At 44.8% G+C, this 20,726-nt stretch overlaps 1 protein-coding gene across 1 annotated transcript in view; it reads right to left on the bottom strand.

Annotated features, from left to right (window-relative positions):
- cyc1 (cytochrome c-1) overlaps positions 1 to 19,161 on the bottom strand; it is a 33,566-nt gene extending 14,405 nt beyond the window's left edge. The window contains exons 1-4 of the mRNA XM_083661535.1: positions 19,066 to 19,161; positions 9,800 to 9,990; positions 8,762 to 8,888; positions 6,134 to 6,291 (exon numbers count right to left, since the gene is read on the bottom strand). Coding sequence (XP_083517661.1) covers positions 6,134 to 6,291; positions 8,762 to 8,888; positions 9,800 to 9,990; positions 19,066 to 19,146 — 557 coding nt within the window. The 5' untranslated portion in view covers positions 19,147 to 19,161. The remainder of the gene's footprint in view (positions 1 to 6,133; positions 6,292 to 8,761; positions 8,889 to 9,799; positions 9,991 to 19,065) is intronic.
- Between the last annotated feature and the right edge of the window lie 1,565 nt (positions 19,162 to 20,726).

Here is a 20,726-nt window from a genome sequence, read left to right as displayed (position 1 = left end):
GCCCCCTCCTCCTCCACCCCCCCCCCCCTTCCAGGGAGGACAGAGAGGAGGAGAGGGATTCGGGAAAAATAGGGGAGAAGAGGAGAAGGAGAAGGAGCAGAGGGGGGGGAGAAGGAGGCGGGGGGAAAACGCAGAGGAGGAGAGAACAGAGAAGGAGAGGCGGAAGCCTAATCTGGCCTATCCTACTCTGCTCTAGTCTGATCTTTGCCTGAACACTATAACAGGTCAGCCTTAGGCTGTAGCTAATCTATCGCCTACCTAAACTGTTCTAAACCAACCGGCAGCCCTCGACCAGTGATGAAGAGCACCGATGCCCCCCCCCCCCCCCCCCCCCACATAAGGCGTGGGAGAGAAGGCCGGGCCGGGACACAGCGGCGTCCCCACACCCCCAGTGAACGCAAGAAAACCTTTCCACCATATGGATTGCCTCAGTGACTTGGCTTGGCTGAGGAGGAACCTTGTGAGGTCATTGTGCTACAGGGGCCCAGCAATGGTCGCCTGGGTAAACCCACCCCCCACGCTCCCCTTCGCATCGCGGCACGCACACCATTGCCCACAGTGGTTCTCTGTCCTCGGGGACGACCCACCGTTGGGCCACTGCCGCACGTCTGGCCGGGGGAGGCCCTCTACGCGTTCCCCCCAATCCCCCTGATCCCACAGGTGCTAGCCAGGGTGAGGCAGCAGGGCCTGCAGCTCATTCTGGTAGCCCCCCATTGGCCGTCGCAGATCTGGTTCGCGGACCTGATTGCTCTGGCGCAGGAGGCTCCGTGGCTGTTGTCACGTCGAGTGGACCTACTGTCGCAGGCAGGCGGGGAGATTCTGCACCCTTCCCCACACAAGTGGAAGTTGGCAGCTTGGTTCCTGAAGGGGAACGGTTGTTAGCCCAGGGCCTACCGATGAACGTGGTACAGACCATACAGAGCGCTAGAGCTAGCTCCACTCGTGCACAGTATACTCACAAGTGGCAGTCCTTCGCGTGCTGGTGTGCAGAAAAGGACCTGGATCCAGTGTATTATGGCATACAGTGCATTCTCTGCTTCCTCCAAGGCCTGTACGAAGCGGGCCAGTCGCCACAGTCCCTCAAAGTATACTTGGCCGCAATCTCTGCCTGCCACATGGAGACTGAGGGAAAGACAGTGGGAAGCCTGTCTTTGGTTTCTCGCTTTATGAAGGGCGTCCGCAAGCTTCGCCCCCATACGAGGAGCGTCTTCCCTAAATGGGACTTGGTTATGGTGTTGGAGGGTCTCTCGGGACCTCCCTTCGAACCGATTGACACAATCAGTCTGAAACACCTTTCGCTGAAGACGGCATTGCTGCTAGCTTTGTCTTCCGGCAAGAGTTGGTGACTTGATTGCCCTGTCGGTGCAACAGTCATGCATGGTGTTCTCTGATGATGAGCGCAGGGTCACGCTTCGCCCCAACCCCGCTTACCAGCCCAAGAACATTAGGGCCGGGTTCAGGTCTATGACCATAGATCTGGTAGCGTTTAACCCTGCTTACTCGGATGCAATGGAGGAGAGGACACTCCAGGCGCTTTGCCCCGTACGGGCACTTCTAGCCTATGTGAATATGACGCGCACATTGCGCACTTCTAACCAGCTCTTGGTATGCCATGGAGCTCAGGCTTTAGGTAAGCCTCTGTCCAAGGAACGCTTGTCGCATTGGATAGTTGAGGCCACTAACCTACTCTGGTTAGTTCCACCGGAGGGCATTAAAGCTCACTCTATGCGGGGTGTTGCTTCATATTGGGCGCGATTGCGCGGTGTATCGGTAGAGGACATGTGTGCTGCGGCATCATGGTCAACCCACGACACCTTCGTGAGGTATTATAGCTTGGACGTGGTAGGCACAACGTTCGCTCACACCGTCTTATCTTCTTCCCGTGCCCTATGCCATGACGGCCCTTTTTTGTCCGAAGGTCGCACCGCGGTGCTTCGTTGCAGCAAGGACGGTTGTAGGTAGCATTAGTGAGAGCTTAAGCTGAAGCGAAGTAAAACGTAGGGGTTGTGCAACAACCCAGGTTTTACGAGTGAAAGCGAGAGCTCTCACTATCCAGCCTTGCTGTCCGGGTATATACTTGGCTCAATGTTGAATGCTTGGAGTGGGGTTCCCTGTCTGGCGGGCCGCTACAAAATGGCTGACGGGTCGCATCCAATCACAGACAGGGTTCGGCCAGGTGATGCCTTCAGGAGCGGCTGCGGTGTTCCACGTCACCGTCACGTCACCTGGGTGGTTCGAATGGTTAACTTTTATGGAATAAAAGGTAAGAGCATTCAAGTCTGTGCACTATGCGTGCTAAAGTACGGAAGCTTTCAGATGACTCCAGAGTAACGGAGGAACAACAGAAATGCTTGGCTAGGTTTGTGTGTGCTGCCTACTGCCCAAAAGGAAGAAACATTAAGAAACATTCCAGAGCTGCATTGGCACATGTTCTGCAAGTATATGGCAGAGAGTTAAAGGCTACCACCTACAGAGGGTGCCTTGAAAAAGCACATTGATAGGGTACATGTGCAAGCTCATGTTTGGGGACAGGCAAGTGTTGAGCAGCAAGTACCTTTAAATCCTCTCAAAAATGGCTACTTCAAGGCTGATAAAGGCCAGTTAAGACCCACTATCACTGATGTACTACCAGCTCCTGAGTCCAACATTGAAATGGTGAGATGCCGCTGCAAAGGAGATTGTTCAACACAAAGATGCTCCTGTAGGAAGAGAAACTTACAATGCACTGACCTTTGCAGTACACAATGTGAGAACGATGAGGACTCAAGATCTGAAAACCGGGATTCAGATGGCAGTGATGCTGAAGATCTTGAATTAGATGGGTTTTTAACTAACAGAAGTTAGTTATAATTGCAAATGATGAATTTCAATATGCCTTGACATACAGAGATCTTTGTTACAATCCATTTGTTATGGATGCTTGAATTCAAATTATAAATATATTTACTTTATATTATATGCAATTGATTTTCCTTCCCTTTTTCCTTAAAGTGTTTTGAACATTTGTCGTTTTTAAAATCCAAAATGGATTTGACTAAAGCCAAAATATAGATGTCCATTTCAGCCTAATCATATAATTTATGCTAATTATGCTAATGAACAAAGGTTGCATGATTTAGTTATGGCAAGACATTAATTTCTAGACATCAAAACATAGACTTAGACTCTAAGATAATCATTCTAAGTTGCCCAAAACAGAAGATTTCCTGATTGTTACCTTTTTTTAACCAAATTTATACTAATTATGCTAATTAGGAAAGGTTGCATGACTGCACTATGGTAATAGATGAATTCCTGCACATAACAAACATGGAGTTAGACTCTTAGATCATCTTTCTAAGTTAACTGGAAGCAAAGTTATAGCCATTTTCCAGTTTTTGGCAATTCCTTTGCTCATTATGCGAATTATTCAAATTTCTCAACATGCAACTCTTAGCAACCAAGTTCAATTTCATCCACTAGGCCTATAGATGACATTCCATTCATAAAAGCTCATAGGAAACTACATTGCTGGGTCATATAGGGATTTCCAGTGCAGGTGTTTAATTTTGGTGGTCGCCATTTTGAAAGGCCAAGATGGCCACCATAGTGACTTTGAAAAAAATGGCAACATTGGTTTTGGGTTTCGTCACACTCTAAGCTTTCCAAAAATGTATAGTTTACAAACTCTCCAAAAATTTTGAACGAAAATACATAAGGACCTGGACTAATAGTCATGAAGGTCTATTTTTCATAGAGTCATGAAGTTCTATTTCTCATATACGTAAATTCCGGACTATAAGCCGCACCTTTTTTCCCGTTTTTTGGCCTTTTTTGGCCCCTGCGGCTTATATAACGGTGCGGCTTATCTATGGATTTTTTCCAAAAAAAAAAAAAAAAAAAAAAAAAAAATCTCTCTTTTTTAGCACTCTTTCTAACTATAAATCCTATATAACTATAATAAGTTTTAATTTCCTCTCTTGCCCTCTTTTCACCACACTGTATGACACTGTATGACACTGTGTGCACTGTAAAAAACAACACAGGTGGTGTTGTGTTATGTTGTTTTGTTGAAATGTTAATAAATGGGAGCTTCCTCAAACAGCCATCTCAATCCCCTCTGTGCATGAACCCTTACATATGGTAATTAAACATTAAAACACAATAAAAAAAATAAAAAAAATACCATTAAAACACCCGCGGCTTATAGTCCGGTGCGGCTTATATAAGAAAAAAATAGTCAACTTTGCAGGTGCGGCTTATACACCGGTGCGGCTTATAGTCCGGAATTTACGGTAGTCATGAAGTTCTATTTTTCATATAGTCATGAAGTTCTATTTCTCATATAGTCATGAAGTTCTATTTTTCATAGTCATGAAGTTCTATTTCTCATATAGTCATGAAGTTCTATTTTTCATAGAGTCATGAAGTTATATTTATCATAGAGTCATGAAGTTCTATTTTTCATAGAGTCATGAAGTTATATTTATCATAGAGTCATGAAGTTCTATTTTTCATAGAGTCATGAAGTTATATTTATCATAGAGTCATGAAGTTCTATTTTTCATAGAGTCATGAAGTTCTATTTTTCATAGAGTCATGAAGTTCTATTTATCATAGAGTCATGAAGTTCTATTTCTCATATAGTCATGAAGTTCTGGCCAAAATCATCTCTAAGAAAATACAACTTGTCAGATTTGGTCGAGAAAATCTCATCAGAAGGTGGTCTGTGGTTCTAATGTGGACCTCGATATGAAAAAGGTTGAGAACGTCTGTCTGCTCTAGAGCTCTAGTGTTTTTGTCCATTCTGGGCTACTGTATTAACATGGCGGCGCATGGACCGCCATGTCTATGTAAGAAAAACATAACGATTCTTATTTTCAGGCGATTGTTACACTAATTAAAACATACTAATTCATAGTATATTCAATTTCTGCCAAGTGTGTTCGCTGGATGCCCCTAAATTCTACACACTGATCCATCAGCTGTCTGCTGCTGTGCACAAGGTCACGAGCAAAAACGTACAGAAAAACAAAACAAAAAAGGGAGGGGGGCGGATGCTTCCACACTGCTCACCTGGCATAATCCAAGTCTCCACAAGCCCTGAGATGCCAAGTTGACTTGAAAAAACGTCATTTACACCCTGTTTTTAGGTGAATTCTGAACTGCTTAAAGTCACTGTTCAGTGTCACGGACACTGAAAACGAATAGAGAGACGGACCATATACGCGTCGATGATTTGATTTGACAATTCTGAGGACTGGCTTTGGCATTGGCCAATCCTGGCATGTTCCACCCTCAAATCGGGTGGGATTCAGCCTGTTGTCATGCTATGCGAGTGGGATCCGCAGAGTACCAGGGAGCCAGCTGCTTCGTGCGGAGCGAGCGAACAATCCGATCCATAGGTGCTGCCCGCCCGCCTGGAATCTCCGAGAGACGACCCCTGACAGCCAGGGAGGCTGTCAGGCTCGGAGGCGCGCGCCATTATCGTTATAAATGTAAATAATATAACTGGAATGCGTGTTTTAACGAGCCAGTTACATTTCTTTGCATTCTTAGACATTACCGTTTGATTTAGTTTGCATAATTGCTCAAGTTAGTAGTTACCGTAGTTTATGGGCTAGAAACTCTGCCAGATGACAGGCACTAGGTGCCATTTTCCCCTTCATTTGGAAGAGAAAATGATCCTGAAATGAAGATTTGATTGACAGCTGCATGTCTTGAAATGCTTGGTTGAAATGGGGTAGAAATTTGACAGTACTAGGTGACGTCAGCAAACTGTAAATTACTGTTATCAATGAAATCTTGAAAAATGAACTTTTGATGTGAAAAAGTGTGAAAAACTAAAGAAATTAGATTGTTGTGATTTGTTTTGCATACATTATTAAATAGGTGCACTGCATACCCAGGTATTTGAACTAAAAGAAAAGAAAAGTCATTCTTGGGTTCAGCTCGACTTTAACTGCAGCTCACATTCTTGCAGCACCTGCCTCCAGTGTAGATTTCAGCTAAAGGACAGGGTGTAAATGATGTGCTCCTCCATCATGGAGACACACCTGGTCAGTAAACTTCAGCATGGACTCTAATACCACTAGAAATGAGTGTATCTGCCTTGTATGTAGCTCGATGTGCGCGCTGCGCTGTACCGTGTTACCTGGCGTTGACGATGTAGCTGAGGTCTGGGGGCAGCGCTCCGTTGTTGGCGGCGCGGGCGGCCTCGGGGTTGGCGTACGGCTTGGGGAAATAGTCTGACAGCTTCCCCGGCCGGGTGAACATCTCCCCGCTCTCATCAGGCCCGTCCACCACCTCCACCTAACACACCACACAGGAGGAGGAGGAGCAGTAGTAGTGTTCAGCAAATATTTCCCATCTTTTACAGATTATTTATCTGCCATTTTAACAAGTTCATGACAGAATTCGAAAAGTCAAATGCAACATTTAAGGAGAGTCCTTCATTGACACAGGGAAGGTGTGCCGACCGTGTGGGGCTTGTTTTTCCAAACTGACTTTGGGAAAGTACCACCCGCGTTTGTTCTGGTTGTTTACTGCTAGGACCAAAAGAGAAATGCTCCCACACAGCCTGGTTCTTCTGTTCTTCAGTTCTTCTGGTTCAGGTCAGAAAGTCACGGGTCAAACTGTAAGCACGCTTTGTGTGAGATCTATTTGAGTGAAGGATGGAGATACGATCAAATGCTCAGCACTTTCTCATTGATGACGCTTCACAAAAACACTTGTACATGTGTGGCTAACAGCTTCAGCCGGAAAACATGCTCGTCTTTTGACCAGAAACCTCGGAATCACAGGTCTGAACGCAGACTAACGTTAGTTGGATAGGTTAGGTTAGGTTTATTTGATATGGACATCACAGAGCATTGGAGATTAAACATACATGTATGCACAACAACCAGTGTTTATAGCGGACCGCTAATTTTCAACACCGGTCCACAGGCGACTCCTACACCAAAACACAACCCAAAAGGACATACCTCAAAAAATAAACAATCAAATATAAAACCACAAGAGTAAAGTTATATATACAAATGTATTGACAAGAAGGTCACTAAAAGCGACCTGACTGAAGAGGGTATAGTATTTTTTAAGGGGACAGTTGCATTGGGGAGACTATTAGCCAAATTAAAATGGTGACCAACATTAAGTCAGTTAGAGGTTCTGAATGTCGGTTTCAATCAACTTTGGGTTAATTGCCCAGCGGCTGGGCCCCAGGTATTAACATGAGTTAATACCCGAGTTTCCCATTGAGGCTTCGGTTGGGCCCCAGTGGAGTGAAGTGACTGCTCAGGCTCTCTTGGGAAATTATTTTCACAATATTGTGATAAAACAAGGATCCCAAACCTTCTTACAAACATCAAGTTCAAGGACTTTCCAGTCCCACTTCCCTCAAAATCAAGGACTCAACACGGCAGAGTTTGAGACATGGATCAAAGTTAATTACCGTTACAACACTGAGAATTTTGATCATGAGAACTAACAGCTTTACAGAAGCTCAGAGACAATTCAATTATTAAGAGAGGATTGAATGTGTGTAAACACTTATCAACTGTGCTCTGTTACAAGTACAAAAAAATATCAGAATAACTTCCATTTTTATTCTTGCATCCCACATCTATTTACCGTATTTCCTCTATTAGTGGCCTCTACTCAATTACTGGCCTCTGCTCTAATATAGGACGGGGGGGACGGCCCGCACGGACAAATACAGGCCGGGTCAAAAAAAAAAAAAAAAAAGGACAAAAACTACTGTGAATACGGTACTGTAAAACACAACGCATCTACCGTGTGACGTAACCGGACGTAACGCAGAGACCAAACGAACTAGACGAAAGTTTGACGTTAAGTTTAGAGAGAGCGCTGTGCAATATGCAGCGGAACATTTGGTACAGTGTGATGTGGAATCAGCCCTTCAAGCAGAGCCTGCACGATGCCTACGACAAGTGGATAGCTGGGGACGCACTCCGACGCAGATAAGCAGTACACAGCTGGAGGTGGAAACCTAAAAGCGCCTGCCCGACGCCTGCTTGTGGACTGGGTGATCGCCGCCTGGGACAAGCTGGACAAGGATCTGATCAAAAAGTCCTTCCAAGTTTGTGGACAGTCTGTGAAAACTGACACTGATCCCCCCGCTGCCCCGCCTCCTCCTATACACACAGAGCCTGCTGATCTCTCCGTGTGCCTGTCTGTGCCCCGCCTGCCTCCTCCTATACACACAGGAGGAGGACGGGAGGCTCTCGCCCAGCTGCGTTAAAGCGGGACCAGGAGAACAGACAGGCAGCCGATGAGGAAGATGAAGAGGAACTGGTCAACAATGAACTTGTTGTTCTGGATGATGTTGATGATGATGACGCGGAGGATACCGACATACTAGATGAGGAGGAGGATACTGAGTGAGTGAGTGACCACCAATATTTATTTGCGTTGTTTGGTTTTATGCAATATTTTGCAATAAAAGTCATGAAAATAAAGGAGTATGTCCATGAGAGTTTAATATTAAGAAATAAAGGCCTCACTCGATTACTGGCCTCTGCTCTAATATAGGACGGGGGCTCTCTGCGGCTCAGTAAATACAGGCCCCGGTTACTATTAGAGGAAATACGGTATGTCTATTTTCAAAAACCTTCAATATCTTGAATTTTTTTCTCCCTCAAATTCACAAACTTTCAAGGATTTCATGGACCCATGCTGGTAAAAACATTCTCCTGGCAAAATGTGGAGATAACATATGAACAGACTGATATCGCTGCTCCTCTCTCTCTCTGGGTCTTACCTCCTCGGCGATGGTCTTGACCTCGGCCTCTGTGTGCGACACTCCCACCAGGTTTCTGAAGGCCAGGTACTCCATACTGTGACAGGCTGAACACACCTGCTTATACACCTGGTACCCACGGCGAACACTAGAGGGCAGATAAAGACGTTAGCACATTCGCTGCGCGTGTCTGCACAACACACACTTCAGTTCAGACGGAGGCTCGGTTTGTGCGCGAGTTCTCAATCTCACAAGATGCTCGTTGTCCGTCACACCGTCGGGAGCTCTCCAGTTTATTTCAGGCACTTTCGGCTCCAGATGATGCAAAGTGCCTCATCTGGAGATGGAAGTGAACACATGTTCTGTTCCAACTACACATTGTTGATTTGTTTCTGTACGCGCGCTTCCACGGAGAATCGCATTGAGAGCCTTAACGGGCGTTAATGACCCATACCAGCTGGCGGGGGGGGGGGGGGAGTTTCTGCAGGCAGAAGGGAAAAACTGGGATCTTCGCAGAGTAAGTTGCCAATGTTTGTCTGTCTCAATTTTTGTCCCACTGATGATGTCATAAGACATTGTAACATCACCGGTGGGACAAAAATTCAAATTGATGTGACATCATCAGTGACATCACTATTGAGCAAAATCATCTTATGACATCACTGATGATGATGTCATCACTGATGATGTCATAGGCATTGCGACATCAGTGATGTCATCAGACGTTGATGTCATCAGTGATGCGCGCTGCACGCTTAAAGCTTGAACCCTGTTCGACTGGCGTGGCTTGGTTCTTGGATCTCATAAAAATCTGTAAACATAAATATTTGTAATAATGCACCAGGTTAGAGGGTTCCTTGTACAACTTACAGCATTATTTCTTTGAGAATCTCTTTCATGTCAAAATTGGTATTGTAACTGAAATATTGATATTGAATCGAATCGGAAATCAAACTGAATCAAGACCTTGTGTATCGGAATTGTATCGAATCTGGAAATCAGTGGCGAAACGATACGATACCCAGCCCTAGTGTGTGTGTGTGTGTCCATCCATCCCACCTAGCATGGTCCAGAGAAGACAGGGGTCCACCATGGCTCCAGGGGTAGTTGGGGGGGTGGAGCTCCAAGTCAGCGGCTTTGATTGATTGGTGCAGCATAAGGGCAAGCCCCGCCCCTCCGGCTGTGACCACACCCAGCGTCGTCAGAGCCAGCTTTTTGTTCCGCGTCAGGGCGGCCATGGACATCTTGGCCTAGGGAGGACAGGTGAGTAAACAAGTAAAAGTTCAATGTTTATTTTCCTCCCAGTCTGTCTTCAAATTACGAATGTCGACGGTTAACCGTTTAACCGCCAAGAACGTCTTTGGTCGGTTAGCATGTCGGTTAAACGGTCAATTTCCATGTTAATTTGCATATAACAGTGTTGCCAATGTGGTGATTCCCCCCCCTCCTTCGTGGTCAGCAATGTAACATAAGTATATTAAAACGGGACAAGTGTTAATCAAGCTAGATTTGGAAATAAACACATGTTGATTTTATCTACCCGATGTCTGATCAAACGCATTCCGCAGCGAAGCTGCACACACAGCTGAACACCTGCTGCAGCCACAGACAGTGGCACAGTGAAGTGAGTGCAAAATGATATTTTCAGTAGAATCCATGTGGAAGACGCTTGGGAGTGTGGGGCTGTCGGCTGAACGTTACGTTGGAAAATCTGCATTGAATTTCTCCGCCTGACACCCGTTCTGACAAACGTTGCTGTAGTCTGCATGAGGTTTTTACTTTGACTTACGTCAGTGTTTAGTGAATAGTGATCGCACGTCGTGTTTCAAGAATAAAGCAACAAACTGCGTCTTCCACTCCACATGGTGAGAAATACCCATAACGTAAGTTCTCTCTGCAGCATCAGCTCTGTGTCTCAGTAATGTAAGTTCTCTCCGCAGCATCAGCTCTGTGTCTCAGTAATGTAAGTTCTCTCTGCAGCATCAGCTCTGTGTCTCAGTAATGTAAGTTCTCTCTGCAGCATCAGCTCTGTGTCTCAGTAATGTAAGTTCTCTCCGCAGCATCAGCTCTGTGTCTCAGTAACGTAAGTTCTCTCTGCAGCATCAGCTCTGTGTCTCAGTAATGTAAGTTCTCTCTGCAGCATCAGCTCTGTGTCTCAGTAATGTAAGTTCTCTCCGCAGCATCAGCTCTGTGTCTCAGTAATGTAAGTTCTCTCCGCAGCATCAGCTCTGTGTCTCAGTAATGTAAGTTCTCTCCGCAGCATCAGCTCTGTGTCTCAGTAATGTAAGTTCTCTCCGCAGCATCAGCTCTGTGTCTCAGTAATGTAAGTTCTCTCTGCAGCATCAGCTGTGTGTCTCAGTAATGTAAGTTCTCTCTGCAGCATCAGCTCTGTGTCTCAGTAATGTAAGTTCTCTGCAGCATCAGCTCTGTGTCTCAGTAATGTAAGTTCTCTCTGCAGCATCAGCTCTGTGTCTCAGTAATGTAAGTTCTCTCCGCAGCATCAGCTCTGTGTCTCAGTAATGTAAGTTCTCTGCAGCATCAGCTCTGTGTCTCAGTAATGTAAGTTATCTGCAGCATCAGCTCTGTGTCTCAGTAATGTAAGTTCTCTGCAGCATCAGCTCTGTGTCTCAGTAATGTAAGTTCTCTCTGCAGCATCAGCTCTGTGTCTCAGTAATGTAAGTTATCTGCAGCATCAGCTCTGTGTCTCAGTAATGTAAGTTCTCTCTGCAGCATCAGCTCTGTGTCTCAGTAATGTAAGTTCTCTGCAGCATCAGCTCTGTGTCTCAGTAATGTAAGTTATCTGCAGCATCAGCTCTGTGTCTCAGTAATGTAAGTTCTCTCTGCAGCATCAGCTCTGTGTCTCAGTAATGTAAGTTCTCTGCAGCATCAGCTCTGTGTCTCAGTAATGTAAGTTCTCTGCAGCATCAGCTCTGTGTCTCAGTAATGTAAGTTCTCTCTGTCTGCAGCATCAGCTCTGTGTCTCAGTAATGTAAGTTCTCTCTGCAGCATCAGCTCTGTGTCTCAGTAATGTAAGTTCTCTCTGCAGCATCAGCTCTGTGTCTCAGTAATGTAAGTTCTCTCTGCAGCATCAGCTCTGTGTCTCAGTAATGTAAGTTCTCTGCAGCATCAGCTCTGTGTCTCAGTAATGTAAGTTCTCTCTGTCTGCAGCATCAGCTCTGTGTCTCAGTAATGTAAGTTCTCTCTGCAGCATCAGCTCTGTGTCTCAGTAATGTAAGTTATCTCTGCAGCATCAGCTCTGTGTCTCAGTAATGTAAGTTATCTGCAGCATCAGCTCTGTGTCTCAGTAATGTAAGTTCTCTGCAGCATCAGCTCTGTGTCTCAGTAATGTAAGTTCTCTGCAGCATCAGCTCTGTGTCTCAGTAATGTAAGTTCTCTGCAGCATCAGCTCTGTGTCTCAGTAATGTAAGTTCTCTGCAGCATCAGCTCTGTGTCTCAGTAATGTAAGTTCTCTGCAGCATCAGCTCTGTGTCTCAGTAATGTAAGTTCTCTGCAGCATCAGGGCTTTGTGTAAAAGTGTCTTGTCTCTCTGTGTCCTTCCCCCCGCTGCCCCGCCTTCTCCTATACACACAGACATCAGCAGCCTGTGTGCTGTGGAGCCAGAGTCGGGAGCCAAAGTAAATATCACTCTAGCAGGTGCAGACATTAGTCTATGATATAAATCATAAGATTAATGTCAAATTCAAGCAGATTTAGTAGTGTAGGAATAAATGCAGTACCGGACTCGCACACTAAAATAATGGTTGCAAAAATGCAGTCTGAAACCCTACGGAGCGCTGGAATGAAAGCACGTGCCACTGTCTTAACTCATTCTCTGCCAAGGACGTACCCGGACGTACTTTTAACAATGGCGTTCTGTGCCAAGGACGTACCCGGACGTACTTTCATGTTTTGGTTGTTTACATTAGATCAGACCCTTTCCCAGCCTGTGACATTGTTTCAAGTCAAACTGATAAAAGGAACCCGCTAAATCACGTTTAGTATTTATAGTATAGTCACCCATTTAGCAGTAATCTATTTAGCAGTAGCAGGTAAAGAGAGGCGGTGGCAGGCGTGGCCGCAGCCGCAGCGCTGTTGGGCGTCCTCAACACTTTGATTCCCTGCCTGGGCCCAGTTCCAGCACGCACCCCGGTCCACGCCAGCGGACAATCGAAGAGACCATGGTAGGGCTGCACGATATTGGAAAAAACTGACATTGCGATATTCCCTGCCCCTGCGATATATATTGCGATATGAAAAAATACAGATTTTCACCAGATTACCAGAATAGCTCTATTTTAAAGAAAAGAATACTTCTAGAATGATTGGGATGATTTTGTAGAGGAGTCCATCTGATTTTGGAGGGGAAATTAGGTATTTTAATGTTTCTCAACCACTGGGCTGTCGCCTATACTGTAGGCCTCAGAGCGTCATCTATCAGGGTGCATACACATTTTGACCAATGGATTTCCATGACTTAGGCTACATACATGAAAAAGTGAGTAAGTTATGACATTCTACTTTAAAATGTCACTAGCCTACACTTCACTTAGTGTAATGCAGCCTTTAAAACCAGGGAAAGACAACATGTATGCTGTATCACCATATTACCATATCCAACATCTAAGACCATATAGTCTCATATCACAATATTGATATACAATTGATATATTGCCCACCCCTAATATTGAGTGCCAGAATCTACCTCCCAATGATGCTATTTGCAGAAAAACATTAGATTTCATTGATTATAATCACTGCTTTCAACTTCTTTCGTTCTTCTAACGTTTCAATAAATCAACAATGAAACACCCCTGCCACTTTACACACTTGGTCTGACCCCCCGGAAACCCCCTCCAGAAACTACTAAGTGGTACACTCCGCATCTGCGGAGTTCCGGTTTTTGAGCGCAAGGCTGGCAGTACAGAGAGACGAGGATTCACATGCAGCCGACCGGTGACAAACAATTCATTCGTGAAAAGTAATAAATATACATTTAATTGCCCAGATATGTCTCTTCTCTTTTTATTTTCACTGACATGTTTTGTGTAAATAAGTCGCTATGTATGATTAACTCTACCGTAACGTTACTGCTATCATGTGATGCAACATCAGAGACTTGAAGGGGAGAGACAGCCACAGTGATAACACGGACAACTTCTCAGTAATCAGCCTTCGTGTCATAAGTTGCGGTCTTGCTTTTTGGTGTTTCAAGAGTAAATATCTCCACTCCACGGACATGTTGAGTTACAGCAGCCAGCCTGCTGTATGCGAGTGCGCTGCAAACTGTGGACAAGTCCGCCTCCGCAACCACATCGTTTACAGACGGGCTACTGTCTGTCAGCAACGCAACATAAGCAAAAGATAATTCAATTTAGGTCTCTGTGCATGTTTGTTGTGTTGAAGCTAAGCACTAAATGAGTGAGTACAGTAGCGGGGCGTCTCTCCTTTGAGAGAGCCTGCATTTCACTCAGTAGGCTACCCCTAAAGTGAGAGTTTATCAAGCAACATGACGAGTTAATTTGCTTTTGACATCGCACGTCCTGCGATGTGACTATCGCGCATGCGCACATCGCAATGTCGATGTGTAAACGATATATCGTGCAGCCCTAGACCATGGGGCTGCTGACCCTGCCCAGCGTCCAGATGGAGCCTGTGGTCGAAACAGAGTCCGACCCAGAGTTCTCGGATGGCGACGATGGCGAGGAAGATGCGGGCGTTTCTTTTGTTGTTGCTCCACGACGGAGCGCCAGGGCGACGAAGGCTCCCCTTCACAGCGTTCTGATCCGTCTGACACAGATGAATCGGAGGAGGAATGGGTGCCACTTCGAGAGAGCGATGACGATGGTAAGAAGTAGCCTATTTTTTGTATCGCGTTTTAGATGAAATGATCACACACAGCAGTCTGCGTAAACTTAGCGACTCGACTAGCTCTGTGTTGTGCAACGTTGTGCAGAAGGTATGTACTGTTTTATTGTGATCGATACGTTAGTGACGATCATGTGCGGCCATTTGGGTGCCTGCAGCTGCCTGTGTGATTCCTGTGTGTGTGTGTGTGTGTGTGTGTGTGTTTCCTGTGTGTGTGTGTGTGTGTGTGTGTGTGTGAGTGAGAGAGAGAGAGAGAGAGAGAGAGAGAGAGAGAGAGAGAGAGAGAGAGAGAGAGAGAGAGAGAGAACATAAGGGTTCATTTGGTTCCATTTGTTTATGCTTTTATCAAGCTAAGCTAAAAATCCACATGGCAACTGTAAAAGTAAATTATTTATTTGATTTTATGCACATATTTATCATACTTTGATATTTTGTGTTTTCAGACTCTGAGTCGATGGAGTCCAGTCCTAGTCCCAGTCCTGTGGGTAAGGACAAAAAGTTTCTCATCACACTTACCACATACAAAAAAAGATGTTATTGTATTGTAAATACATGTATTGTAATATATGTATTTTTTATGATATGTATTTTATGGTAATTATGTATTTCTATTCTATAATTTACAGGTCACCCACATGGAAAGGGACGTGGCTCCCCCTATTTCGGAAAGACCATGTCTCGAAATAGGTTCCAACTTATTCTGAGGTTCTTCCATTTTACTGACAATACTGTAGCAAACCCAGGTGACAGATTGTTCAAGGTCCGTCCAGTCTTGGACTATCTGGTAAATAAGTTCCAGGAAGTAAAAGTCAGTAAAAACTTTTTTTGATTTTTTTTTTGATTTTTTTGGCAAAACAAATACTGTATATGTCTGATGTGTCACTGAGGCAAAAAATAAAAGGCTCAAAAGAGAGTTCTGCTTGAAACGGTGTCCTTCACTAAAAACCTCTTTTTCTCCTATTTCTCTTCCAAGGAGGGCATTTTTAGTGAAAACAAGCTAACTTCCACTGCTTGTAACTAAACAAGGAAACATGGTAGAGTTTCAGTTTTTTACAAGGGGTAAGAAGAGAGTCTCTGCTTTATTGTGAGATATGTTGTGTAATTTTATTCCTAGCATAGAATATTCTGTGGGTCCTGGAAGATGAGGAAATATGCTCAAAATCCCGGCACTGGGAGCACACAGACCGAAATGACCCTGGCAGAGAATGAGTTAATAGTTCGCGTCTTTAAAAAAAAATTAACCGATGGTTCACCGATTAAGGGTGTCAGTTAGTCAAAAGTAAAATTAACCGAAAATCCACATCCCTATTTCAAATGCAATAAGATGATAGTGTTGCATTATATAGTCGAGAGATAACTTTTGTGGGCAGAAATGAATGAAAGATATGTTGCCACCTGGGTGTAGCTAAAGTAGGAGGAAGGAGTTAATGTATCTCGTGTTCTTGTTCTCGAGTGAGGAGACAACAGAGCGGGAGATGGGCCAGAGCATCGGGAGCATCGGGAGCAGTATTGCAGTCAAATGACCACACCGTAACTGAAAGTAACATTTAAATCATATTAGCCTTTAATTGGACAATCACTAGTTCATGTATTCATATATAATTTCATTTAATTTCATGACATAGTTATTGTATAAACATACATAGAGAGACAGACACCATATCCAGATCACCTGTAGCTTACATTTGCAGCTCCTTTCTATCTCACACTGTGCACTGTCACTGTGCCACAGCGCCCTCTACAGGCCCAGAATAACAGATAGGTTTTCTGCAGAGTAGCCTTCAAATGTGCATCAAGACAGATGTAATCTGATGTGTGTCCTATAAGTAGGGTTGTAGGAAATATCAATAGTATTGATAAGTATCAATACTACAAATTTGAAAGGGATACAATACTCATTTGCAACAGTATGGATACCAGCAGTGCTTTCTCTTAATGAAAAATCAAACATACAACTGATTTCTCCCTCCCTATCATTGGTGGGTATCTGTTGCTTCAACAAGCTGAACGTGTTCTGATAGGCTGATGACTACAGCAGGGGTAATCTGGGGTAATAATCTGTTGGGTAAATGCAAAGTTTGTAATGAGTTTTATCGGGCCTAGATTATGGAGACGCGTACGTCTGTCCATCCATCCATGGAGCGTGGTTGGTTGGCATCTCCCTTAGGGATAAGGTGAGAAGCTCAGTGGGAGGGACTTTGCGTAGAAAGGAGCCAGTTGAGGTGGTTCAGGCTGCAGGCACCTGGTAAGGATGCCATCTGGTCTCTCTCCTCCCTAGGGAGGTGTTCCAGACATGTCCAGCTGCGAGGAGAGCACGGGGCAGAGCGAGGGCTAGGTGGAGAGATTATATCTCCACGCTGGCCTGGGAACGTCTCGGGATCCACCAGTCAGAGCTGGCTAATGTGGCTGCGGGAAAGGGAAGTTTGAGATCCACTGCTGGTCTGGAACTGCTACCTCCACGACCCGATCCCGGAAAAGCGGTTGCAAATGGATGGAGCACCTCTTTTATGCCCCCCACTTGTGTGCTTCTGTGTAGGCTTGTCGCGGTATTCGGTGTTACCGGGGTTACCCGGCGGTGGCGAGACATACACCGATTACATAACGTGCCCACCGGTAACACCTTTTGTTTTTATGGAGGAAGAATTGAAAGGAAAACTCCGCAGTTTCAGCGTGCGCCGGTGTAAATTACAAGCGCTCCCTCTCGGCTGCAGTGTGGCTCCGCTGTTATGGTTAGACCAGCAACTAACGTGAGTTAACGCTATGCATCTTATGAACACAAATGATGCCCTCCTCATACACATGTAGGTAAGACCCTTAGCTAAGCCTGCATGCGTGTGCATTCTGTTGTCACTGCGGGCCATCTCTGGAAATGTGCCTTTTTTTCCACAGCGAAAAGTTGATGCTAACTTAGCATCAATGCTAGCGGGAGGGAGGACTTACCAACATTCAGTCATGCTTACTGCTGCTTGCTGGTATTGTTAATCCCATGTCAGAAAAAGTCTCCAGGTGTGTCGCTAACATTAGTTTCTTTTGAGAAAGATTGTCTCCACGGGCGTCTGAAAAGTTGTCTCGAGTCAGATGTAGCCATGAGTTGTGATGCAGCCAGTGTTGTATGACTGTGAGCGTCCATGCTAACGTTAGTACTTTAAACAGCAGCAGCGTGCGTCTTGTCTCTATGAACCTACAGAATGGACGGTTAAAGCATAGACTCTTGCTTACTTTAAAACTTGTATTATCAACATACATATAACGTAACGTTCGCTCTAGTCTAGCTGCTAAGGTACCCGACTGGTGTCTAACTGTTATTGTTCCCGGGAACAACATGCACTAGTAGGAACTAACAATCCTATTGTTTACATTTCCCGGTGTTCCCGGTAACACCGGTGTGGTCACGTGCTTATTACCCGGTGGGAAAATGTCCACGCCGTGGCATCCCTACTTCTGTTCCATTTGTCTGTTTCCCCTGCTGTTCACATTACTGCTACAGTTTGGAACCTAGCTTATGTCCTGTCACTCATTGTACTAACAAACACTACAACCGGAAGTAAGGTGGGGGACATTTACAATTATTTATGTTGTCGAGTTGAAACCGTCTGCTAAATGTCCTGTCCTGTGACCCTCAGCTCCTGCACAACAGTTTAGGCATCAAGGCACTTTGGCCATGCAGCAGTCTGCAGGCTGATAAGACTGTGATGACAGCAGGCCCCTGTCTGCCTGACACCACGTCCAGGACACCGGGCCAGTGTGTCTCTGAGCTCAACTAGCTCATGAGCCAGCACCTGGACGCTCTGTACGGGCCTCAGGACGGGGTCATGGCTGTCTTATCTACTGACAGGTCAATGTCTTGAGATCAGAGGGCAAGTCCCTTCAGTCCTTGAGATGCTAACTCGTTAGCTGATCAGCTCAAAAAGTTTGGCGGATGGTGTTTTCAATGAATTTGACCACTAACGTCACGTGCGCGACACACACACGCCAACACTACTATAACATGTCATCACTCACTCAGTAACGTTACTGCGCATTTTAAATGAAACACACAGGAAGCGTTACAGACTCGGATCCTTGTTGGCGGGGTCGCTAGAATGGAAGGTAAACCTAACGTTACTCATGTATTCGCCGGCTGGTTGACATGAAGCTTGAAGTTAGCCAGCTAGCTAGCTAGCTAAGATGAGCCACAGTTATTGAGGCTACATTTAGAAATGTCTCGTTTTGCAAGGCTCTTTGAAGCGGCGAACATTCACACACAGTAAGATGATGAGAAGAGAATAGACGCTCGTTGGAAGCATCTTAAAAAGCCAGTGATACACGAGTGACCTTGTCTTACCCCGCTGATAGCAACATGCTAGCTAGGTGTCAGGAGGACATCACGTTAGTCCTTTTCTATCAGACGCTGTTTAAGAGGCTGTGTGTCCGTGGAGCCGGGTGTCTGGCAGCAGTGAGCCGGGTCTCAGTGAGCCTACCTTGGGGGTGTTGATGGTTTTGGGCGTGCTGAGCAGCGCTCTCCCACTCCCTGATAGCACCGCAACTCGTAGCGCCGCCATCTTCTCTCTGACTGCTTGTCAGGTGAAAGGACCTGCGTCAAGCCAAACACAACCCCCCCACACACACACACACGACTTCCGCCAGAACCTTCAAAATAAAGACCCTGCAGTACTTTTAGAAATATAAGATAAGATAAGATGTGTTGCAGCGTTTTGGGATGAAGCACCAACACATTAGGGCAAGAATTCGGAAGGATGTGGACTGATTTTATAGGATTGTTGTGGTGTCGGCTCGTCTACCAACTTTTTTGGCCAGCGCAAGCGGGCCCTATATCTGGCTTTGTCCAGTCCAATTTGTGTGCCGATTTGAGTGCCGATGCTCGTGAACGCTTTATCGCGCTGGCCATATGCTAGGTTCCGACCTAGCCTGGTTTCTTCTTTTCTTAAGTGACACACTTATGCTTGTATTTTGAAGGTACGAATATCTTAACTTCCGGTATTAGCCTGACTTACTTTGGCTAACTTGGACGGAAATCAGGAAACGAATTTACACATTTTACACAACAACATATTACACAATGAATCAAAAATATGTATGGGTGCATCTTTCGCTTATTTGACCAGGTAGTTAATTAATCAACCAATCCAGAAGAGAAGATGTTAATAAGATTCTCCTTTTTTCTTTTTTTCGACTGTGAGGAAACAGCTCCATCCAGCGGCTCCTGAAGGTTACTCATGATGGCGTTTGACCTACAGTGAAAGTTGCTCTCATACTGTAACTGTCTACACTTGTGTGCACCATGCACATTGAGCTGGTGACCTCAGATACCCTCTGAGGTGTGATGGCTGTGTGGTGTGGAATAACAGTAGACTATGAAATAACAAATGGAATCATGCAGCAATCAAAAAAGTGTTATGCAAATCAGAACAAAAAAAAGATAACTTAAATTTTAAATCTTATAGACGGATTTCACCAGCTGCAACCCCACAACACTTCATTTTTTCTCAGCTTCTTCTTCTGTTTTAGTTTTTTTTTCCTTGATGGAAAGACAAGGCTTTGTAAAGAAATTCATAGGATCAACTTCACTATAATATTTGTCTAAAACTCATTTCAAGTATTTAAGCAGTTAAACCTTAATACTAGTTCAACGTAAAAACTGAAAAAAAAATATATATATGTATTTTTTCGGAAAATAAACATTGTTGAAATACTGAATTACTTTATTTGATTTAACAGTCAGTTGTTCACTACATGCAGACGTTGATAGAACTATTAGGCTACTTCAATATATATGGCACTGAATCGTCACAAAAGTTAGACGTTGTGATGTTCCGGAGAATCCGGACCTTTGCTCCAGCTAATTTTCTCTAACTGGACCTCTTAGAATTTGACTAGCATTTACCATCTCACTGGAAAGTTGGACGATGGAGAAAAACAAAAGTACAATAACAATATTCGTTCCCCTAAAAATCTATTGAGGTCTTATAAATATTGTCTACTGCTGTGTGTTGTCATTCAAGCAGCGAGTCATACTTTGAGTGAAAAAGAGCTGGGAGTCAGTGAGAAACAAGCAAAATATTGTTCTCGTCTTTATTACTACTTAATGAAATATGCTTCTGAAAAATATGTCATACAAGTC

The sequence above is a fragment of the Poromitra crassiceps genome (genome assembly GCF_964638095.1).
Source record: "Poromitra crassiceps genome assembly, chromosome: 27".
Taxonomy (NCBI): Eukaryota; Metazoa; Chordata; class Actinopteri; order Beryciformes; family Melamphaidae; genus Poromitra; species Poromitra crassiceps.
Note: the sequence above shows the minus strand (reverse complement) of the source record. Positions and strands in the feature narration are given on the sequence as shown.